The sequence below is a fragment of the Phyllobates terribilis genome, unplaced genomic scaffold (assembly GCF_046119375.1).
Source record: "Phyllobates terribilis strain yellow unplaced genomic scaffold, ASM4611937v1 Scaffold_10__3_contigs__length_209671492, whole genome shotgun sequence".
Lineage (NCBI taxonomy): Eukaryota > Metazoa > Chordata > Amphibia > Anura > Dendrobatidae > Phyllobates > Phyllobates terribilis.
Window position 1 is genome coordinate 26,720,390 of NW_027362770.1, and position 15,179 is coordinate 26,735,568.

At 45.8% G+C, this 15,179-nt stretch overlaps 1 protein-coding gene across 1 annotated transcript in view; it reads right to left on the reverse strand.

The window, feature by feature from the left end:
* LOC141164117 (uncharacterized) overlaps positions 1–15,179 on the reverse strand; it is an 89,016-nt gene that overhangs the window by 60,835 nt on the left and 13,002 nt on the right. The window contains exon 5 of the mRNA XM_073649268.1: positions 10,162–10,284. Within this exon, the coding sequence (XP_073505369.1) occupies positions 10,162–10,284 (123 nt within the window). The remainder of the gene's footprint in view (positions 1–10,161; positions 10,285–15,179) is intronic.

The following is a 15,179-nucleotide window of genomic DNA, read 5'->3' on the forward strand; positions in this document are numbered from 1 at the left end:
TACAGTTAATATCCTGATCGGGCGCCGGGGTCACGTGTCACAACAACAGCATGGGAGCCCCGGGGAGCACAAGTGCTGACACCACGGGAACAGCGCCGACACAGGAGGGGAGTATAGGCTTTTTTATTTTATTGAGGTCAAGCGTGGGGAATGACAAGGAGTTGTCCAAGTAATGGACAACCCCTTTAATGCCTTCCATACAGAGGAAGCCGGACGGGAAACCACGTGAGGGAAACATAGCGGATCTCGGGAATACTGCGGTGCCAGACGGGCAATCCCTAGAGCTAACAGGACCTGTTGAAGTAGGGATAGTCTCAGCTGAATGTAAGCAAATGCTTGAAATATACTGTGTTGATGGAACAAGAACCAGAGGGTGCGTGTTAAAGACTGATGTACTTGAACTGTCCAATAAAGTTGAACTTGTTAAAACAAACCGGATTTCCCCTGATGTGTGTGCGGCTGGTCCTGGAACTCAGGACATGGAGACAGCAAAGGACTCCAGCCTGCAAGTGAGTACAATGCAATGTACACAGCACAACACTTATGGACTGGGACACGATTTGTTTGTAAAGTGCCAGGGCGTTATGGAGCAGTAGCTCACCCATGGCAACCATCCTGGGCACCTTACAGGGGAACCAAATATGAAAAGAGTGTATGAATAGGTAGAGAAAAATGCACTTACCACAAGGGCCATAAGGAGGGCGGAGAGGATCCCCTATGGCAATTAGGGTGGAGTCAACATGTCTGTGGGGGGCAAAATGAATCATGTTAACCAGTCAATTTCCATTTCCCTAATCCTAGCCAACGACGATACGGCTCCTTCAGCTCAGGCAGTAACACCTACATTGAACACCGCAGCAGACCCTGTTTTTATCCAGCAACGTAGAGGAGGACTCCAACACGCAGATCTACCCGTCAATCAATTAGTAAAATGACGAGGCGCTCCCAGGTAAGAAACCGAACCCGGTGGTTAACATCTCTAACTGCACCCTCTCCCCTGTTTAAATGAAGATTCTGCAAAAGATACTCTCATTTTGTCCAACTCCGAACTGGGATTCGTTCCAGTTGAAATGGGATTTACACCGATTCTACTGCAATATCAGGTCAAGGGCTCATTTTTTTCAGGACCCCTTCGTCAATAGAGTGCCTCCACCTGCGGGCCCATCTGTTCCCGAGCTCACAATTTCCTCTTTGGACTTATACAATCCTATTGTATTCAATCCCCCCCACAGCACTAATGCCACAGAGATGCCGATAAACTGTAATGACAAAGCTATCAAACAACACTTACACCAGGCTAGGCCTTTACTCAACACACAATATTCTCTCTACGGATGAGATACAAACATTGCACCGATTAAAAAACAAAAAAAATATTGTCATCAAACCAGCAGACAAAGGGGGAACCATAGTAGTCATGGACAACACACATTGTCTCAATGAGATACACCACCAATTAGCTGACAGGACAGCTCACAGGAATATTTTGAAGGACCCAACCACTATCCTCAAGGATAGAATCCACTACAAGCTGTCTGCCTATCTGAATAACAATCGTCACCCCTGTCTTCTACACCCTGCCTAAGATACACAAATCACTCATCAACCCTCCAGGCCACCCCGTAGTGGCTTCTACTGATTCCACGACAAGGGCCTTGAGGCCATATTCAATATACTACCTAGATCCAATATGGACAGCTGAACTCCACCTGATTTCGCCTAGACCTCTTGAACATCAACCTACATGAAAACTTATTTTTATTCGGCAATGACTACTATATTCAAATCAAAGGAAACACAATGGGATTGAATGTAGCCCCGGCTTATGCAAATTCCTACATGAGCCTCTTTGAAGACTGCCATGTCTACACCAAAAAGCTCTTTTTGCAGCATTCCATTTGTTGGCACAGATACATAGATGACATTTTTGCATATGGCATGGCACACTCGACTCTCTCTAAACTATTTCTCCACATTGAATTCCAATTTACCCTTAACCACAATGCCAAACAAATATCCTTTCTTGACATACTGGTACTGAAGGATACAGAGGAACATCTCTCCATAAACCTCTACTCCAAATCCACAGATTACAACAGTTTACTCTACCACTCCAACAGCCACCCCAGGTCTACGAAAAACAAGTCTCCCCAGATCCCAATGCCAGAGATTTTCTCGGATTGTGACAGACAAAACTGGCCTACCCACCAGACTTAGCAACATGTCCCTAAAATTCAGTGCATGAGATTATCCCACACATGTCCTTAAACAGGAAGAGAGTAGGGTCCTCACCACACATTTCCCCCTTACCCCAGCCAACAAACCAGAACAAATACCTTTTGGGCACACCCATAATTCCTTGATGCCTAAAATCCACTCGATTATCCGCATGCACTGGCTATTACTCACTGTAGCCTATCGCAACATTGAGGCCTTTAAATCTCAAGCTTTTATGTGTACTAAGAGACCCCAAAACATCAAGAACCAACTTGTATGAGCTGAAATAGGCAGTACACAGAAATTACTCACCCAACAGTTTCTCAATACCAGCAAAAGCAGCATGTTCCCCTGCCTTAACTGTGCGGCCTGCTCTAATATAATTAAATCCAAAGACATCACACATCCCAGGACAGGAAAAATATACTCCATAAAGGGATATTTCACTTGCAACTCTAACTTTGTCGTAAAAATGCCACTGCACCCTTCTTTATGTTGGCAAAACCAGTCAGCACGTCAGAGATCGCATGGCCAGCTACAAATTTACCATCCATTGTGGTAAAGCATGGTTACCATTACCCCACCATTTCTATGACTCAGTGTCACAATTATGTTTTCAGGTGATTGAGCAAGTACCTAGACCCTGAAGGGAGGCAACCACATCCAACTACTCAAAGGGAAGCCTTCTGGATCCATAACTTCAAGACCTTGGCTTGAGGGGGGCTCAATAAGGAAATTGACTGATTAACATGATTCTTTCCCCCCCCCACAGACACGTTGACACCACCCTATTGGCCATAGCGGATCCTCTCCACACTTTTTTACGGCTTTTGTGGGTAAATGCATTTTTCTCTACCTATTCATACACTTTTCTCATATTCAGTTTCCCCTCCACTTCTTTTCCCCCCGTTCCCATTTGTTTTCCTCCTTTTTCATCCTTTTTTTCTTCACTTCTCTTTATTTCTCTCCTTTTTTCTCACCATTATTCTATTTTTCTCTCTTTTTTCCCTCTTTTCCTCCCTACATTCTTGCGCCCCAACATTCTGTCCACAACTTCCCATCTCTAACACACCCCTCTAATGTACTATACCACAGAACTCATCATCCATTCATTCTATCATCCTGGCCATCACCTCCCTCCAGCATCAATTTCCCCCCTCTCTGACATTCTCTGGCACACCCATATACACATCTAATACTTTAGTCCTCGTAAAAATCCTTGTTTTATTGCAAATCTATAAAAACTCCAAAATCAGACTAAGGGCAGACGCGTTTCAGACTAACCGTCCTTAGTTATTGCATACTAATACTCTACACTAAAATAGCTGCTTTTGCCAGTCACTGAGCATGCGCTTGGTTCCCCACATCCAAACCACCTCTCGCACCCCTCGCAACGCTGACTGTACACATCAGTACCTCACTCCTTTCAAGCATCACGTCACTTCCAACATGATAAAGCACTTCTGGTCCGGCGGATACTGCCGCTGGCTATTTAACTCAAATGCAGACCTCTATCCCTGCCATACAGAGCTGACTTGGTCTCGCCTTTTTTCTCCCGGTTCTCAGGTAATTACCTATAATGATGGGCGAGCCCGAGTGGTAAAGTTCGGGGTCCCTACCGGACATCTAGTGTTCTTACACAGACTTCTCCCGGAAGTCCTTGTTACTGTTTGGGTTCTGCAAACCCAAACAAAACTTGTTGAAAGGCTGCAGCACAGCCATTCAGCAAGCTTTTCTGGTGTGGCACTTCCGGCCCCATCACAGCCATGTCAAGTTTCAAGTTCCATGCGGTTGTGATTGGCTGGAGCAGTATTTAAAAAAAAAATATGTGGTGTCCACTCTATTTTTGATAACAAGCGCAGCCATCAGCTGTCTGCTTTATCTTGGCTAGTTATAAACAATAGAGTGGCCAAAAATAGAGTGGTCCCCACGCCATTTTTTTAAATTATTTAAATAAATCATTTTAAAAAATGTCTGTAGACACAAGGAGGTCTCCCGTGGGTATAATACTACTCAGAGAACCCATGGTGAGGGTAAAACAGTGTGGCAATACTTTATTGAACCACCAGACAATAAACATATAGAACAGTCCCAACAAATACCCAAGATGGTGCAAAATTACACAGTCTCACCCTTCCGCTGGCCCGCCGGGAATAGAGCAGCTGTGACTTTGGGAGTTCCAGGGCCAACCACCTCAACTAGTGGCACCCCTATTTTGGTGGACACCTACAGAGAGGAGGTAGCGGCATGCTTAGGAAGCTGACAGTTCATTGAGGTACGTGGCCAAGAGACTCGAGGGTCCCAACCTGGCTTCTCCGAACATATCCATGGGTTCCAGGTGACTGTTGGGTCCCAACCTGGCTACCCCAAAAATCTTCATGGGACCAGGTGACCTGATTTTTCCAACCTGGATTTCACCAAATGTATCCATGGGTTCTGTGATAGTCAATGGAGCAGATCTGTATCCCTCCAAGAAAAGGCCGTGGTCCCTTAGGCTGGCATCCTGTAGAATCCAAATCTGTGTCCCTCCGTATGAAGCCATGTGTCCAGCTGCTGTTCTGAAGATGTTATTTTGTAAAGGTGTTTCTCATCATTCACAGGGCAGGGGGAATGTGGCAGGGACTCATGTCTCATTGTTTGAGCATTTAATCAATTTGCATAGTTTGTCCTCCATTGCTCTGCAGATCAACAAACTAGCTGCCTGGTTCAATATGTAATTAGCATATTAATTGCTGTCCTCCAGAGATAACAGACAATAAGTTGCAGTAAATATAAACTCAAGTGTCAACATCCAAGTTTATACAAATAACAGTATGTCCTTCTTGACCAACCAAAGATAAACATATAAATTCAAAAATCAACACAAAGATAATAGCGTATTTCTCCTGGCCTACCGAATTTAGACGTCTGGATAATTAAGATTGAATGCTGTGTCGTCACACCAGCCAAGGAAAAGCAGACAGCTGAGAGCTGGTATTGTCGGGCTGGAAGGTCCATTGATATTTGACACTCTCCGGCCTAAAAAAAGCAGCCCACAGCCACCCCAGAAAAGGCACATCCATTAGATGCGCCAATTCTGGCGCTTTGCCCGGCTCTTCCCATTTGCCCTGGTGCGTTGGCAAGTGGGATAATATTTTGGGGTTGATATCAGCTGTGTAATGTCTGACATCAAGCCCAGAAGTTAATAATGGGGTGGCGTCTATCAGACACTCCCATTACCAACCCGGTAATTGAATAGTTAAAAAAACACAGACGCACAAGACAAAAATTCTTTATTTGAATAAAGACTCCCCATCCTATGAATCCTATGGAGTTTCATTCTGAGAACGTTCTCAAAAGGAGACTTCATAGTTCACTCGCCTTCAGCAGCAGGCACGGAAATTCTCACGCTCCTGCCTGCGACTGCGAGTAACCATTTTGAGCCTCACTCTGAGAATGTTGTGAAAACGAGGCTCAATAGTGTTACTCGCTGTGAACGGAGATAACCTTACTGATGTCACCTCAGTTCACAGCAGCCGGTTTCCCGTAATACAGAGTCAGACCTGGCATTGGCTGCTGCTTCAGTCTATGGAGCTGCGTTCTCCGAACGGAGCTCCATAGACTGGATGAAGAAGACTGGGATCGTCATGGGACCTCCATATTATGGATAACAGTGGACCAGGTGGATTATTATTATTTTTTTAATAAATGGGCAAAAGAAGGAAATTGTTGGGAAGTTTTTTTTTAAAATAAATATTTTTTTTCTGTGTTTTCTTCTCTTTTACTTACTGGGTTAGTAATTGGGTGTCTTTTAGACGCCTCTCCATTACTAACCCATGGGCTTGATGTCAGCGGACATTACACAGCTGATATTAACCCCACAATCCCATTACCCCGATCGCCACTGCACCAGGGCAATCTGGAAGAGCCGAGGCTAAGCGCCAGAATTGGCTCATCTAATGGGTGTGCCATTTCTAGGGTGGCTGAGGGCTAGTCTTATTAGGCTGGGAAGGGGCCAATATTCATGGACCTTTCCAACTTATTAATATCAGCCGCCAGCTGTCTGCTTTGCCTTTGCTGGTTATTAAAAATGAGGGAACCCTAAAAAAAATGACATGGGGTCCCCCCATTTTTAATAACCAGCAAAGGCAAAGCAGACAGCTGAGGGTTGATATTATTACGTTGGGAAGTTCCATGGATATTGGCCCCTTCCCAGAATAATAAGACCAGCTCACAGCTGCCTGCTTTCCCTTGGCTGGTTATTAAAAACTAAATTAAAATAGGAGAGACCCCACATTATTTTTTAATGAACTTATTTATTACTATTTTAATTTATTAGAAATAAATACAGTGGTGGCCAAAAGTATTGGCACCCCTGCAATTCTGTCAGATAATACTCAGTTTCTTCCTGAAAATGATTGCAATCACAAATTCTTTGGTATTATTAACTTCATTTAATTTGTCTTCAATGAAAAAACACAAAAGAGAATGAAGTAAAAATCAAATCATTGATCATTTCACACAAAACTCCAAAAATGGGCCAGACAAAAGTATTGGCACACTCAGCCTAATACTTGGTGGCACAACCTTTAGCCAAAATAACTGCGGACAACCGCTTCCGGTAACCATCAATGAGTTTCTTACAATGCTCTGCTGGATTTGTAGACCATTCTTCTTTGGCAAACTGCTCCAGGTCCCTGATATTTGAAGGGTGCCTTCTCCAAACTGCCATTTTGAGATCTCTCCACAGGTGTTCTATGGGATTCAGGTCAGGACTCATTGCTGGCCACCTTAGAAGTCTCCAGTGCTTTCTCTCAAACCATTTTATAGTGCTTTTGGAAGTGTGTTTTGGGTCATTGTCCTGCTGGAAGACCCATGACCTCTGAGGGAGACCCAGCTTTCTCACACTGGCCCCTACATTATGCTGCAAAATTTGTTGGTAGTCTTCAGACTTCATAATGCCATGCACACAGTCAAGCAGTCCAGTGCCAGAGGCAGCAAAGCAACCCCAAAACATCAGGGAACCTCCGCCATGTTTGACTGTAGGGACTGTGTTCTTTTCTTTGAATGCCTCTTTTTTTTTCCTGTACACTCTATGTTGATGCTTTTTCCCAAAAAGCTCTACTTTTGTCTCATTTGACCAGAGAACATTCTTCCAAAACGTTTTAGGCTTTCTCAGGTAAGTTTTGGCAAACTCCAGCCTGGCTTTTTTATGTCTTGGGGTAAGAAGTGGGGTCTTCATGGGTATCCTACCATACAGTCCCTTTTCATTCAGACGCCGACGGATAGTACGGGTTGACACTGTTGTACCCTCGGACTGCAGGGCAGCTTGAACTTGTTTGGATGTTAGTCGAGGTTCTTTATCCACCATCCGCACAATCTTGCGTTGAAATCTCTCGTCAATTTTTCTTTTCCGTCCACATCTAGGGAGGTTAGCCACAGTGCCATGGGCTTTAAATTTCTTGATGACACTGCGCACGGAAGACAAAGGAACATTCAGGTCTTTGGAGATGGACTTGTAGCCTTGAGATTGCTCATGCTTCCTCACAATTTGGTTTCTCAAGTCCTCAGACAGTTCTTTGGTCTTCTTTCTTTTCTTCATGCTCAATGTGGTACACACAAGGACACAGGACAGAGGTTGAGTCAACTTTAATCCATATTAACTGGCTGCAAGTGTGATTTAGTTATTGCCAACACCTGTTAGGTGCCACAGGTAAGTTACAGGTGCTGTTAATTACACGAATTAGAGAAGCATCACATGATTTTTCAAACAGTGGCAATACTTTTGTCCACCCCCTTTTTTAGGTTTGGTATGGAATTATATCCAATTTGGCTTTAGGACAATTCTTTTTGTCTTTTTTCATTGAAGACAAATTAAATGATGATAATAATACCAAAGAATTTGTGATTGCAATCATTTTCAGGAAGAAACTGAGTATTATCTGACAGAATTGCAGGGGTGCCAATACTTTTGGCCACCACTGTAAATTGAAAAAACGATGTGGTGTTCCCCCTAGTTTTAATAACCAACTAAGGGAATGCAAATATTAATAGGCTGGGAATGCCTATGGTTATTGGGCCATTCCCAACCTACAAATAGCCTGCAGCCACCCTAGAAGTGGCACATCATATTTGATGTGATATTTCTAGCGCTTAGCCTCAGCTCTTCCCGATTACCCTGGTGTGGTTGCAATCGGAGTAATTGTTTTGGGGGTTAGTAACTGAGAAGTGTCAGTCAGACACCCCCATTACTAACCCAGTCTTAATAAAAACACACACAGAAAAAAAAAATTTGAATAAAGACGCTCCAACACTAGCCCTTGTACACCCATTTATTAATAAAATGATCTCACAAAGTAATCTCGATTCAACGTCCATATTCCTCTTTGTCTCCAGTGCCTGTGGATAGCAGTAAAGCTACTGCTGTACTCAGGCGCTGGCTGGTGAATACTCTCATCAGCTTTGCGTGCTCTTGCTACTTTCAGCCGATGTATGACCGATGGTAACATTTTCATCTTAGGTCACAGCCGCTGGCTCACATGCTGTCCTCTGTGTGACAGCGTGGGAACTGTGACCGGCGGTAACTTCAGTTAGGTTACTGCCGGTCAGAGACGGTGTTTCTCACGCTGTCACACAGAGGATCACGTAGGAACCACTAGATGTTCGGGCCCCCATTCACTTGAATGGGGTTCTGGATAAAGTTCAAGTACCGTTCTGGTACCTGAACCGAACTTTTTTTATAAAGTTTGGCCAAACCTTACGGACCCGAACATCCACGGGTCCGCCCATTCCTAATTACCCACAACTTGTGCCTATTCCGCTGGACCCTGGCGTCGCCACATGGCTCACCACTTCCTGATCGCTGTACCCTATACCACATGTGACACACTGATCCCCAGACTCGAATACAGGTATGCTCCTACCTATACTTACTTGTATACGGGTATACTGCCTCTTTCTTCTTTCCAATCTACTATCTGGTTCGAAACCCATATCCATGGCTGTCTATACGTTGTGCCCCTTGAAAGTTGAACTGGATTGATTCACTTTTTAATAGCTAGGTTGGCACTCATTTGCTATATCCTTTATTTTGCATGGACTACCCCATGAACTTGTATATATTGTATGTATGTATCACATTATGTAATGCTCATTATGTTTGTTCACATTAATAATTGACACAACCCGGGAATCAGGGTCTCGTGCCCTATATTATGCTTTCCTCAGATTAAATAGTGAAAAACCTGCTGACAAATTCCCTTTAATATTGGCTTTTATCCTAAGTCATATTGCACGACTCGTTAAAGGGTTGATTGTGACTTGCAGGATTGCTGCTTCCAATAGGTGGCACTATAGAGTTCAAGTCCTCTTTTTCTCTGAAGAGGCAATTTGCACTTTAACATTGTAAAATTTGGTAATAGATCCACTTTAAATCTGCTGCTAAAAGCCAGCCATACATATATTATAGCCGTTGGCGGTACAAGATCCCTAGACTTTCCCATGCAGAATCACACTTCGCTTGGTCGGTCATGCATGTTTATTTTAATAATAAATAGACACCTCTGACATCACAGTATCTCCTGTAGTAACAAAGGATTGAGCGTGTCATTTCAGCATGCCTGATCTGTGCATCCCTTAGATCTGCGCTACTGGTAACAGTTCAGACAGAGGTTGTCACTTGGGCTTCACAACAACTTTACTTATTCTTGCAAAAATAGTCAATTTGAAATTAGGTAAATTGGTGACCACATATATAGATGCTGCTATAGTAGTGATTAGTGGTTTGGAGACAAATAGCTTTTAAACATAGACCTAAGAAACCAGTGAATGGAACTTTTAACAGTATGATAGAAAAAGGACATATAAGAACAAAGTAAGAGGATATTTTTAATTTTGATGGAAATGCTTATTTGTGAGAAAAAACTGGATTCCCCCCCGACATCACTCAGGTACCGGTATACTTACATATTTTCCTTGGTTTGTAAAGATTTCTCACTAAGTTCAAAAATCTTCACCATGGATCGTACATACATTGACCCTGTGTTGTTTCCGCTCTCGCTTCTCTCCACCGTAACTTTAAACAATGTGCTGCAAATGAATAAATCACATATATCAGAACCCAAGGTTTAACTTTCCTTCACCTGACAATACAGCTCCAGAGCTTGTACCTCCAGACCCTCCCCACAACAAATGAGCTAAAAGGCTGGAAGTTTATCCTCTGAACTCCTCCCTTTCTACAGGTGTTTAATTGCCCTAGCACTAAACATTTCTGATTAACCCCTCACTCTACTTCATGTGTTGGAGCACTTTTTCTATGTTTATATTACTGGAGCTAACAATCTCAGTGCTACACATCTCCCTCCAATACTTTGCCAGTGACTTTGTCACATATCCCTCCCCTCTGCCCAAAGCCATAGGTTTTGGAACCTTCTTTGGATTTATGGTAAACGCCCTTTCCTCAGCGCATCCAGCACGGCCTGGACCTTCTGCAGATGACTTCCCCAATCCAGGCTTAATATCACAATATTGTCGAGGTAAGCTGTGACATACTTTTTGTAAGGGGCTAAGATCTGGTCCAAGACCCTCCGGAATGTATCTGGGGCTCCTTGCAACTTGAACGGAATTCTGGTATGCTGGAAGCAACCGTCAGGTGTAGAAGTGTAGAAGAGGCTGTCCTCTCCTTTGCACTTGAGAGAGAAGGATTTGTAAGCAACCTTTCATTAGGTCCAGGGTGGTGATGTATCTGGCTGACCTTAGCTTCTCTGCATGATCATCAATGCAGGGCATTGGATACGCATCACATTTCGATACCACATTTAGTTTCCTGTGGTTGTTGCAGAAACGCGACTCTCCTCCAGGATGTACATGTGGTTCCATCTTGATTTCATGTTCAACCACCTGCGTACTTCCTGGCAATTCTGAGAACAGGTCCCGGTTCCACAGAAGCAGTTCTCCACACAGTAGTTTCTGGGCCGATGACAGTGTCTCTGCCACTGTGACATCCTCAGTATCCCCTGCTGGCTTATCCAGCCCACATGGAGGTTCAACGGGATCCCTCTTTTGCCCTGCCTTGATGGATATCAGCATGAGAGGATTTTGGAAATGAGAGGCAGTAGCGGTTGACTGGCAGTTGGGACAGGACTTGCAATACCTTAGGATTTCTTGATGACATCTGGGCCAATAGAACCTTTGCATGACCCGTTCTTGAGTTTTGTCCACTCCCAGGTGGTCATCTAAGACATGTGAATGGGCTTTGTCCAATACCCTTTGTCTGTAGGGTCCTGGTACCAATAATTGCTGCACTATCTCATTTCTTACCTTATTAACTCGGTACAATAAGTCCCCACTCAACATGAAATAGGGAAACCTGGTGTCAGCCCCCGACTCCTGTGCTATGCCGTTTATGACGGTTATCTTATTGAACACTTCTTTTAAATGATAGGTCCCTAGGTTGAGTGAACCCAAAATTTTCTCTGGTCACCCCAATCTCAGGAATGTCTGCCTCGGGGGATACTACCTTCTCCTCTGCTCCCAATACACAGAAGTGAAACTCAACAGCAGCAGCAGATCTGGGGTTGATGAGACTATTTAGGGTCAACCCGTTTCTTACCTGAGCGATCGAGGTCTCCACTCCTCACCCACAAAGCAACACAAAGTCCCGGCCTATGATCAGCAGATCAAACATTTGGGAGCGAGGTGGTTTGTCCCAGTGATATGCTCAGCGTTGGACCCGTTGTGCCCTGACAGATATGGTCACCCCCAAGCGCGCCAAAATTTCTGTTTTCAATTTTTCATATTCTTTGGCATCCTGTAAGGCCAAATCATAGTTGGCCTTTTGTGGCTCCCCCATTAAGTATGGTGCCAGGACTTCCGCCCACTGCTCTGACGGGAGTTTTTCCCTATCGGCAACCCTTTCAAAAACGGTTTGAAAGGCCTCTATGTCATCACCCGGGGTCATCTTCTGCAAGGCTCTCCTCACCGCCTTCCGGACAGAGAAATCATCAGCTGACATCGGGGTTGGAGCTGCTGCTGTGCCACGAATCGCCTCTGTAAGTAACTCAGTCTGCTGCTGTTGTCAGCTCTGTTGCTGGTGCTGTTGGAGCTGTTGCCTTAGCAGCTTACTTGTCCCCTGTTGTGCCAGCTGTTGCTGCTTCTGCTGCTCCCGGTGCTGCTGGTGCTGGTGTGGCACCCCTGCGGGTTCAGTCGCCACAGAGGTACTGAATCTCAACCAGAGGTGTGGTATCCCACTCTCAGGTAAGGATGGAGTACTGCCCGGGACCCACACACTTGCATCCATTACACTCCATTTCAGAGGGAAGGGCGAGATTGCTCCTAAGGGAGAGCACAGTCCCTGGTCCCTGGCTGGAGGGTGGAACCATGTAGTGGGTGTGGGTGGAGGAAGTAGTTTAGGGGAGCACTTCAGTAGGAGTATAAGAAAGCAAGGAACCATCTAGAAGGGTCGAGTCCTGCTCAGGAGAGCAGTGGAGGAGGTTCCATGCTCCTGGCTCCAGTGCTTGGAGCAGGAGTTGAGAGGAGTGGGGCCTAGTAAGAGAGGCCCAGGACAGAGAGAGAGAGAGAGAGAGAGAGAGAGAGAGAGAGAGAGAGAGAGAGAGAGAGGACGGGAGCAGGGAAGGCTCCAGAGACAGAGGGGATCCTAGGGGCATGGGAAGTGCGGATGCTATTCGCGCGCCCGAATCTGTAGGAACGTGAAGGGATCAGGCCGAAAAGAGGACCGGCCCCTAACTAGTGGAGAACTACAAGGCTGAGCTATAAACCGGAGGCTTCTGTACTTTCAGGGTGCAGCTGCTCACAACCGCAACTACATCGCTAAAAAGGTAGCCACATAGGATTCAGGGAACTGCAGGTTGCCCGACAAGATCCGAGGCTACCGGCTTGGGACACTGGTTGCGAGGTGCAGGGCAGGAGGGTGAGAGCCAGCGCAGGAAGACGGCCGAGGAAGGCACACAGAATGGGGTCCCGTTAAGTACTCTTGTATTACCTGAGGGATTGCTGAACCCCTGACTTGGTGAACGCAGAACGACGTGGGAGGTGTCACGCTGTCACTGTATACTGGAGGTAGGGGGCCTAAGCTGACCCTAAGCTGGGGCCCTGACTAATCCCTCAACCTGGAGGTACTGTTAAAGGTACAGAGGTCCAGGCCGCCAGCGTAACCCCTACCTCCTGAGGATCCCTGCACCAAAGTAATCTAGTCCTGAGAAGGACCCCGATCACTACAAAAGGGGACAAGTAATAATATGCCCACACACAGTACTTAGACGCACGAGACAGTACAAGGGAAAAACCAAAATCACCTTGCATACAAAAACTACACAACTACAACAGAGGGAACACCAACGGGAAAGGAGATAAATGATAAAGCGAGGAAGGGAAAAAACTCTCCAAATACACTTATCTCTTAAACTCCAAATGCCACGATCCGCTCTGTTAGTCTGCATGAAAAGCTTTCACCGACACTTCCCTAACAGACCAGCAGGCATATGAAGGAGTCTAACTACAGCAACATTGATTGCAGCTGGGCGAGGCTGGACCTCGTCTAGCACAGAGAGAGAGAGAATTAACTCCCTCACTGCTGAAAAACACAAAGCACCAAAAAGTCAGCTGCGAGAAGTCAGGCTGTGTAATCGTGACGATCTTCGTGGCGACACACCCGTGACAGTACCCCCCCTTCTACGAGGGGCCTCCGGACCCTCAGGGCCAGGTTTATCCGGGTGAGTCGTGTGGAAGGCCCGAACTAATCGGTCTGCGTTAATATCCGACGCAGGAACCCACATCCTCTCCTCAGGACCATACCCTTTCCAATGAACCAGGTACTGAAGGGACCGGCGATTAAAGCGTGAATCGATGACCCTCGATACCTGGAACTCCAAGTTACCATTGACCACCACTGGAGGGGGAGGTAAAGGTGACGGTACCACCGGCACCACATACCTCTTAAGCAACGATCTGTGGAACACGTTGTGAATTTTAAACGTAGGGGGGAGGTCAAGACGGAATGCCACCGGATTAATTATAGAACTGATTCTGTACGGCCCGATGAACCTGGGACCCAGTTTCCAGGAGGGAACCTTAAGTTTAATATTCCTGGTAGACAACCATACCCGATCGTTCACACTTAGGTCCGGACCAGACACTCTCCTCCTATCAGCCATACGTTTGTATCGGTTCCCCATAGTATTCAGATTCTTCAGCACCCCTCTCCATACTGAAGCGAGTGATGAGGAAAATCGTTCCTCCTCAGGAACCCCCGAAGAGCCCCCCCTACTGAAAGTACAAAACTGGGGGTGAAAACCATATGCCCCAAAAAACGGGGACTTACCAGTGGACTCGCTCCGCCTATTATTAAGGGCAAACTCTGCCAGAGGTAAGAAAGAAGCCCAGTCCTCCTGGTTCTCTGACACAAAACACCGGAGATATGTCTCCAAGCTCTGGTTCATACGTTCCGTCTGACCATTGGTCTGAGGATGAAAAGCCGATGAGAATGACAAATGCATCCCCCGCCGTGCACAAAACGCCTTCCAGAACTTGGACACAAACTGAGACCCCCGATCAGACACCACCTCGGAGGGTACCCCGTGAAGCCTCACAATCTCCTCAATGAACACCTGCGCAAGAGTTTTAGCATTAGGGAGAGCCGGAAGAGCGATAAAATGTGCCATCTTGCTGAATCTGTCCACTACAACGAGTATGACCGTCTTACCCGAAGACGGAGGGAGGTCCGTAATAAAGTCCATAGACAGATGAGTCCAAGGACGCTCCGGGATCTTCAAAGGTAAGAGGGCCCCAGACGGACGGGTATGTGAGGTCTTAGAGCGCGCACAAACCCCACAGGACGCGACAAAAGTTACCACCTCCTTATGTAAGTTAGGCCACCAAAACCGACGCGAGAGGAGATCCACAGTTGCTCTACTCCCCGGGTGTCCTGCAAAAACTGAGTTATGGTGTGCCTCGATCACCTTTTGTCG